Source organism: Ylistrum balloti, unplaced genomic scaffold, assembly GCF_031769215.1.
Source record: "Ylistrum balloti isolate Yb309-2 unplaced genomic scaffold, AGI_CSIRO_Ybal_v1 Utg369956, whole genome shotgun sequence".
Taxonomy (NCBI): domain Eukaryota; kingdom Metazoa; phylum Mollusca; class Bivalvia; order Pectinida; family Pectinidae; genus Ylistrum; species Ylistrum balloti.
Window position 1 is genome coordinate 61,317 of NW_026782056.1, and position 9,752 is coordinate 71,068.

The window sequence follows — 9,752 nt, forward strand, 5'->3', positions numbered from 1 at the left end:
CATTCATCATTTAAATGTTCCCGAGGTACTTCCACTCTACCAGCTCACATTCATCATTTAAATGTTCCCGAGGTACTTCCACTCTACCACCTCTCACTCATCATTTAAATGTCCCCAATATACTTCCACTCTACCACCTCTCACTCGTCATTTAAATGTCCCCAATATACTTCCACTCTACCAGCTCACACTCATCATTTAATTGTTCTGAGATACTTCCACTCTACCAGCTCACACTCATCATTTAATTGTTCTGAGATACTTCCACTCTACCAGCTCACATTCATCATTTAAATGTTCCCGAGGTACTTCCACTCTACCAGCTCACATTCATCATTTAAATGTTCCCGAGGTACTTCCACTCTACCAGCTCACACTCATCATTTAATTGTTCTGAGATACTTCCACTCTACCAGCTCACACTCATCATTTAATTGTCCTGAGATACTTCCACTCTACCAGCTCACACTCATCATTTAATTGTTCTGAGATACTTCCACTCTACCAGCTCACATTCATCATTTAAATGTCCCCAATATACTTCCACTCTACCAGCTCACATTCATCATTTAATTGTTCTGAGATACTTCCACTCTACCAGCTCACACTCATCATTTAATTGTTCTGAGATACTTCCACTCTACCAGCTCACACTCACAATGTAAATGTTCATCACATGAAGTATATCAACTGTTGTAAGCTACATTGTAGCTTCTTGTTCCATTAATTTGTATCAACCTCCAATAGACATGATTCCATAGAAATTCAATAAAGGAAATGACAACTATCTGTAAAGCAATGATGTGGTTCTATATGTTTCTGACAGATTACCCTGTTCCTTCTTCAAATACTTACCCACACTTGGGGTAAAAACATAATCAATCAATTAACTTACTTAATTATTCGTGTAGCCTGTGATGTAATTAATTGCTTACATATCTAATTATTTAATACATACACTTGCACTTCAAGCCAAAATGTAAAATATGTGTCCAAGCCAGGTCAAATTGTATCTGAACTGACACACTTCTAATCTAAAATACATATATGATTCACATATTCAATTTTGCAGGACCAGTGAATAATTGCGACATTTTACATCCATAATCAACATCAATATTTTCTATATTTTACAGAAGACAAAAAACTGTGGGTTTTAACATTTCCTATCTATGTAAACCACATGTACAAGAACACCTTTAGTCAACTTTCATGGCAAGAGCATTTTCAATTGTGCATTTAGCTAATATTTATGAGAAAGTTAAACAAATCTCATTCATTTGATGAAGGAAATGAAAGACAGTCACCATTCTGCAGTAGAGTCATTACATCACCACACTGTATGTAGAGTCATTTCGTCACCACACTGCAATAGAGTCATTACGTCACCACACTGCATGTTGAGTCATTACGTCACCACACTGCATGTTGAGTCATTACGTCACCATACTGCATGTAGAGTCATTACGTCACCATACTGCATGTAGAGTCATTACGTCACCATACTGCATGTTGAGTCATTACGTCACCACACTGCATGTAGAGTCATTGTGTCACCATACTGCATGTAGAGTCATTGTGTCACCACACTATATGTTGAGTCATTACATCACCACACTGCAATAGAGTCATTACGTCACCATACTGCATATAAAGTCATTGTGTCACCACACTATATGTTGAGTCATTACATCACCACACTGCATGTTGAGTCATTACGTCACCATACTGCATGTAGAGTCATTGTGTCACCACACTGTATGTAGAGTCATTACGTCACTTTTCTTCAGCTTGGATGCTTGTAGAGGCTACATACACAAGTAAAAGGAATGTCAGTTTAAACCACCCAACACTTCTCCAGCCTGCAGGGAAGGGGTTATCGATAACAACACCTATGCCACAATGTTTTGTATATAACATTCAAAATTGTATACAGTATTTCAAATGCTTGATAAAATGTTCAAATAAACTTTCTATAGTAATACACAAGCTATTCAGCACAACGTTTATAAGGACAAAGACACATAACCATGTATGTTCAATTCACAACTTTAAATAATGATACACTTATGTACAGTGTATCAGTTTTACTTTGGTCTTTAACAATCACAATCCTCACAAAGCAGATAACATATCTAAATCTACTACTCTGACTGAGGGCATCCTATATGTTTTGTTTAACACAATGTGATACAAACATCATTTATCATCAGGTTTCTTTTCAATCCAATTTCAAATGACATTTTAAAGATTTTTTTCGAAAAGTTTATTTAAACAACTAAATATACTATTTTGCTATTTCAAAGATGGGAAAACTTTACACCAAGTAAACCAATAGTTGCTAAAAATAAACTACTTTTTTGATGAATACAGAAACTGAACTGCTTCTTTTATTGTTATCTGGTAGATCAATTCTTTTCAGATCAACTTGCTGAGACAGATATAGCTTTATTCAATTAGATTTTGTTGAAATTGAAATGATAAGACTGCTTCTGTAACTTTCAAACTTCAACTCTGAAATTATTCAGGAAACCTAATCTCTAACATTAAAACCATAGAATGATGATTACTACACTACTGTGCTAACCTAACTAAAACAAACCCTCAGTCAAGTTTATGTCATAAAAGTTGTAGCATGTGATCGCCCTGGTAAATCTCATGTGGCCACGTCAGACCATCTCCCGTGGGTTGGTGAACAGAGGGAAACAGTATATGTCTCACAAAGGATCTGTGGTGAACAAATTAGAATTTGTTTTACTAGTAAATAGAGAATAACTGACCCTAATCTTTACTAAAACTCCTTTTTTAACAAGTCACATAATTGCCTCATTATCTCCTCAAACCATTGTATAATGGAAAAAGTTGTGTTAGAATATGAAAGGCTTGAACCATTCATTTATTTTTGAACTTTTTCTTATCCATTATATTAACATAATCACAGAAATTTATCCATAATTTATCCACTTATGACATGGTATCCATTATACATACCTTCCAGTTCCATTTTCGATTCCAAAAAATATCCTCCAGTTTTCGATAAAACCAAAATCATATGGATTTCTAAAAGCCTGTAAGAAAACAAATGACGGAATAGAAAATTAAAAGAATCGACATGATTATATTGTACAGTGTATAAGATCTGTTGTGTAGGTCAACCTTCATAATCTTACCAGTTGTGTTTATGGAACTCTGGTCATTGCTAAGGAAATTTCCATTTCTAGCCTAAAGAAATGAGATCCTGACAACAGGATCAATGTTCACTCAATAATTAGAAATTTTGTTTACAATTGAAAACATGTCCTATCATTAATGGTTCTATCAACATAAATTCAGATTTTTTCATTCTGGAATACTTTTAATCTTCTTTCTTATCTTTTTCATCATTTTTTCTATCTTTTAATCTGTGTCATCATTTCATGAAGAAATCCAAGTGCTGTTGGTTGTGTTTTTACACTCATATCTTTATAAATGAGATAATTTTGTTTTGAAATTATTCACAGTAATCCTTGTCAGTTGCTAACTCTTCCACAATGCATTATGACATAAACATTGATTACATCATGAGGTGTAAATGAACTCCTACTGATCCACTCAAGTTTCCATACCTGTAATATAGAGGCTTTATAGACCCAGAATCTAATAATGATTTCAACCTCACATGATCATTACGTTATTAACAAGCAATTGTGTTCGGCTGAAAATCTCAATTAATAAATCAACAGCTATCAAGTTATGACTCTTATTGAACTAACCATTTAATTATTACAATAAAAAGATAATGAGAGTCATGGATATTAGTCTAAAATTGCCCTACAGACATCCAGTCTCTGCTAAGCAGAGGAATCAATGCAAAAGAAAGATATTTCATCCCTTTTGTTGGAACTTTTGATAAGCTTCAGAGCTTAAATTTCATTATAAATTTCAGAAGATACTGATTAAAATTTGGAGATTTGAGAAGTTTGTTTAAAGTATAATTCAAATTCATATTACTAAGATTAAGATCAACAACATGACATAGTACACAGGAACTCATAAAGACAACTGGTCCAACATAATCAGAAACTATTACCATAAGTTCCTAAAGGTGATATTTTGGAAAAAGTCACCATTAAGTTTTACTTTCAAGTTATTATACTGTCATGTTAGATATGCCTTACAATTCCTTTCTTTCTGAGTCGCTCTCTTTCTTTCTTGTTGATGTGCATCTCTATGTTGGTTTCTCCGCGACTTATCATCCGAAAATGCCACACGATAAGTCCGAGGATTGCTATGGCAACAGCAGAACACACTAGGAATTCAAATATGACAGCCAAGTGGTAGCTTTGGTGTTCATGGGTTACCTCTAAATTGTAGTTATTGTGAACTGTTGGAGCTGTCTATAAAGAAACCATATGATACAATAAAGATCTTTGTCATTCAACAAAAATTACTACTCTAAACCAGATGAATTTACATAAACATTTGTGTAATTTGAATAGTTCTTACTGCTGAAATAAAAATTGCAGAGTGACACATGCAGATTACAGAGATAGTAAACAATTCTTTATTTGTAGGATTACAGATACATTCTAATCCAAAATTTACATTTCATTACTGGTTTGATTGTTATGCAGGAGTTATCTTGAAAAAGCAAAAAAACAAAACAAAAAATTGTCTAGTAGGTTTGTTAGAAATATGTCAATTAATCTGAAGTAAAACTCTACCAATTTATGCAGAAGACTGTTACAGTACTTACTGATAATGTTTTGTTCACAACATCATAGACAAGATTTAATGGGTACAGGACAGCTGGAAATGGATAGGGCTAGAAAGTAGAAAAATACCAATAACTTTTTATACATAACTTTTCAATCATTACTAGTTTTAAAATGTTCAGAGGATGTCAGAGAAACCCACTTATAACATGATATAAGGACATATAAGCGATACAAACTTTATTTATTTAACAACAATTGCGAAAAAAAAAGTTTCAGCTTATATTAACCATTCTTCCGATGTTGGAAATGGGATTATCAAGGGAGAAGTCAAGTGGTCCAGTATGCTAACACTACACCTTTTCACTTCTGGTCTGGGAATGGAACCCTGGCCGTCTAGGTGAAATATGAGTGTGTTACCACTGTACCACCCGATTACCCATCAGGACATACATGAACACTGTGTAATGGGAAACATTCACCTTACATATGTAGGTATTTCAACCTCATATAAAGCTAGTCATTTTCATGGTCAAATTTGCCAAAAGATGCAAAATACATATATTTCAGCTGCAACTTTAATTCTCAATTTATTTTAGCCCTTTTAAAAAAAAGAGTAAAATGGTGAAAGTTAAATGTGGCAAATATATCACTGTATACAGTACTTAATTGTTAATAATCATACATACATGTGTTTGCCCTTAAAGATTTAGCTGAAGCTGTTACAATGCATTCATCTAACATTTGACAATACTAATACATGTACTTTTATTTACTTATTTTCTTTTAAATATTTGTACATTCTATTTATTACGACAAACTGAAAAACAGATATTAAATGTAAATTTATATCAAATTGATGCAATCTATAAATATTTCCTGAATCTAGAGATTTCTTGAAGGAAGGGAGGTAATTCAAATTCTAGATACAGTTATAGAAAAACTAAGTAATATAGTGCCCGATTTATTTCTACAGTGTTATTATAACAAATGTACTCACAGTTTTACCATAGAAATGTTCAGTAAATACATCATATCCTGTGAAACAGACATACAGCGATCCACAGAACATGTAACAGCAAAACAGAAAGAAGAAACGATGGGTGTAGAATCCAACGCAGTTGTTTAGCCAGGCTGTGTTGATGGTTAAGATATATAATAGTTATATATGTTATACAGATCATTATCATTTTATGTGTTTTCAGTTATACTGGTTGATGATATTGAAGCTGATAAGGATACGACAATGATGATCCATCTTAAGTATGCACCTGTCACAAACGCTACAGTGATGTGTCCGTGGAGGTTTGGGACCTATGCATTTCCTGCATATAGAGACAGTTTCAGGAATTTCCTTTAAACAAAAACACAAATGTACATCATCAGTAATGTCTAAAACCAATGAACCAATGGATTAATGTTATAATATCATATTCAGATTTCTCCTCTATTTCAGAAATTTTTTTCCCTTGTATGACTAATCATGTGCTTATATACATATTGTATATCTCAAATTCTCCATGCATAGGAAGTTTAATTCCAGAGTAAATAAAATTTTAATGCAGAAACAAAATAATCCTCTAGGCAATAAAAAACAAAAACAAAAGCACCTTCTCTTTGAAGAATTTCATGCCCGCTGGGTGTTTATTAGAGTAAATATAGTATGTGTTTGTCTGTTATCTCCTCACTTTGACTTAGCACTAAGACTGACCATTGGGGGTGTTCCAGGATTTGTGAAAGCAGCCATGATGTAGTTAAAGACAATATTGATAAGCAGCCAGTGGCCAAACACCAAGTGAAAGACTGTACGACTTGTACTCTGTGCGTACACATGAGGGAGCAAACATGTATAGAATATCACCACCACAGATGTCGTAAGGAATATCACCATCGTCATAAAAATCTGGAACACAGAAATTAAAGACAGATTGATCATGATTAAAAACAGAAAAAAAAGTATTTAATCAAATGATTCACAGTGATATGGTAATTTATCTAATATCTATATTTAAAAAATGAAGCCTTAAAACCAGTGAAAGAAAATACTTCTAATAAGAGCTAGACAATGGCCATGTAGGACTAGATGTATATCTAATTCCATGGCTGGACCAATAAATTAGATAGATACAGGGTTATTTTGAGCTGATATATGATATAAAAAGCAAACATAATGGTTTACATATATATATTGTAACTGGATTGTAATAATGCTAACACATCCATATAAACACTCTTCTCTTGTTTAAAGTATAGTATCACACTGTGATGAGGGCTTTTTTTTACTACTTTTAGCTCAGCATTAAAAAATTGATGATTCTGCAAAAATAAAGAGTGGGGCTTATTTGTGGCCAGGGCCTTACTTGTAGATAAATATGGTGATGTGAGAGTAGACTTAATTAAGCTTATTCTATACCATGAAGAAAACAGTACCAGTGAACATACAAGATTACCAAACTAATTTGAGTGTTATTTTTCAGGTAAGAAAAATTAAATGTTTTGAAATGGAAAAACAGTACATTGTCACAAGGAAGAATGAACCAATATGCTAATCAGTTATCCAATCATTCTGATGTTCTATCACTATCAACTCTTTTTATATCAGTTTGGAGTGCTCATCAACCTCAGAAAGAAAACATAAAACATTAGAATAATTCAGACTAGCTGACAAACAGATGTATCTTAATTTATCTAAGTATTGTACAGTTTCAATGATATATATCATACATACAGAAAATTTGAATTATGAATAAGTATGTATTTTGGTATAAAGACACTTACTGGTCCTAAATACTTTGCAAATTTATCCACAAACCAGAAAATTGGTTCCAGACATGTTTCCATAGCTACTGAAACATTTGTAAAGTGATTGTAATACAATGTTACACGGAGAAGCTTGATCCATGAAAAGAAACTGCCCATTGAATTTTTGAGTCTCCATGGAAGTTCATGGACTTTCCATTGAATCCTGGCCATGTCACAATTTGTTTATAATACAAATATTGTATCCTTCAGTGTTTGGAAGTGTCATATGTGCTGTCCAGCTGCCCTTATAAAGTTAGTATCGATAATCAGAGCAAAACCTAGTTTGGCAGCATATATGTACATCTTCTCAACAAGTTGTGGCAATTGACAGTTCAGTTGAACGCTGATATAGTACTTCACTGCAAGATATGTTTTTTCCTCCTCATCTGTAATATAACAGATTGAAATGAATGATGAGTGTGCAAGACAAAGGGTAGAATATACACTTGTCCAAATCATTTCTGACATTCTAATAATTTTTTTGATGTTGCTCTGGTGTCGATAAATTCCTGATCAATACAAAATGTGATAGAATTTCAGAATAATTTGGACTAAGTGAAGACAGCATCTTAATTTTAAATACATTCTGTGTTTTACCTTTTCATTCTCTTATAGACATTTAAAAATTAAGTTAAGTGTATTGCACAATATCTTTCATTAAACAAATTAACAAGTACATAGTAAATATCAACAGGTCTGGCATGCTTTGATGCTGCCATTTTGAGAGCTTTACAGTGTACACTCATACATTAATTGTAAATATACAAAAGTACAATTAAAACAGATATATGTATGTTTATCATTATTACTGTTGTAAGCAGCACAGTAGCATTGATTGAGTTTGTTCTATATGAAGATAGAAGTTTAAATTGAAGATTATTCAACTCTTGACATTGCCTACTAAGGCTAGTGACTGTGATTAATGAGTTTAATTTTTGTACAGTATAAGTTAAGGCTCCTGAATGGTTGGTCATGAAGAAATAGGTACATTGTTCCTAGATTGCATACCAATATTGTGTTGAAATGAAGACCATGCATACTAGTACTTGTCTACTGATGTCTTGCACATTGATTATAACTATATCACCTGGACATCTGTTCCGTAACAATTATGTATTTTGGAACGGCCATTTTGTCGAGCCATATCACATGAACTATTGATATGTGTGACTTCGCATACAGATAATTTTGGTTGCTGTATCATGTCACGCTTCTAGAGAAAATAAAAAGTTGTGATTTGTACTACTGACCATAAATATTATGAGAATATATTTCATTGGCATTTTTGTATATTTTTTCTTAATACACATTTTTACATGTCAAGCATCCTGTTAGATATGATGAAATAACTTATCAATTCATCCTCAGATACCAATGTATCATTATCATCTGTCATGTGAATAAAAATTGATCATGAATAATAGATTACACCTTCTTGCAATTTTTTGGCTATGGAAGTCCGAACTTGCACATCTTATAATGAAAAAACAATGATTTATAAATTATCACTTTTGACGACTTATTTACTATTTCATTTAAATAGTGAGTTGTAGCCGAAACATGAAAAATCAACTTTATTTAAATAGTTTGTGTTATAAAATAGAAGTTAACCAAGAAATGTTGCTCATTTAAGAAAAAAATGATCAAACAATAAAAACTTGAATCTTACCCTTTAGAAAAGGTGCACACAAAGACACAGATATCCACCACTTTTGCACTATGCATTTTGATTTTCATAAAAAATGTCATTCCTGTCCAACTGATGATCTTATATCATACGAATTCTTCAGGGTCACACTAAGCTAACTCTGTGATTAAGTGATGTCACGAGAAACGCATGTCCATCATTACAGGTGAGCGAATTTGAGGTGGTATCTAGTAGATATTTTTTAGTAAAATACTGGTAATTCATCAATCAGTTTTCCTATGAATCTTATAATTCAATAATATTCAAGTTATTGATGTATTTTTTTGGTATCAGGGCATCAACATAGCTACCGAAAAATCATTCTTAAGGGGTCTGAATCTAATGCGCCAGAGATACACCTAACGTGCACGTGAGCCACCGGCACGAACAGGTAAAGGTGAGAACCATGATATAATGAGTGATTCTGGGTATATCTTGATAGACTGACAATTATGGCGTAAATCTAGCCTTTGATAGAACACAATTTGCATTCTGATGTTAAAGAAGAATGCATATACATACCTACCATCTAAAATATATGGAATATGCAAGTAAAAACAATAATCGTG

The 9,752-nt window shown here is 32.8% G+C and overlaps 1 protein-coding gene across 1 annotated transcript; it reads right to left on the reverse strand.

Annotated features, from left to right (window-relative positions):
* Nucleotides 1-2,494: 2,494 nt before the first annotated feature.
* On the reverse strand, nucleotides 2,495-9,752 carry LOC132547466 (palmitoyltransferase ZDHHC16-like). Its single transcript, XM_060211221.1, has 9 exons — nucleotides 9,710-9,752; nucleotides 7,473-7,882; nucleotides 6,406-6,597; nucleotides 5,937-6,048; nucleotides 5,695-5,828; nucleotides 4,736-4,804; nucleotides 4,158-4,376; nucleotides 2,992-3,068; nucleotides 2,495-2,728 (listed from the first exon to the last, which is right to left on the reverse strand). Exons 2-9 carry the CDS (start codon nucleotides 7,665-7,667, stop codon nucleotides 2,620-2,622), a joined length of 1,107 nt encoding a protein of 368 aa, XP_060067204.1. The 5' UTR covers nucleotides 7,668-7,882; nucleotides 9,710-9,752; the 3' UTR covers nucleotides 2,495-2,619.

What these genes read in the sequence shown, in the direction of transcription:
- LOC132547466 (XM_060211221.1), bottom strand. Translation starts at nt 7,667, where the DNA reads ATGGCCAGGATTCAATGGAAAGTCCATGAACTTCCATGGAGACTCAAA. An exon ending in ATCCTGGAACACCCCCAATG is followed by an intron (nt 6,049 to 6,405) that starts GTCAGTCTTAGT and finishes TTTTGTTTAAAG; the next exon opens with GAAATTCCTGAAACTGTCTC. An exon ending in TTGTGAACAAAACATTATCA is followed by an intron (nt 4,377 to 4,735) that starts GTAAGTACTGTA and finishes GTTTCTTTATAG; the next exon opens with ACAGCTCCAACAGTTCACAA.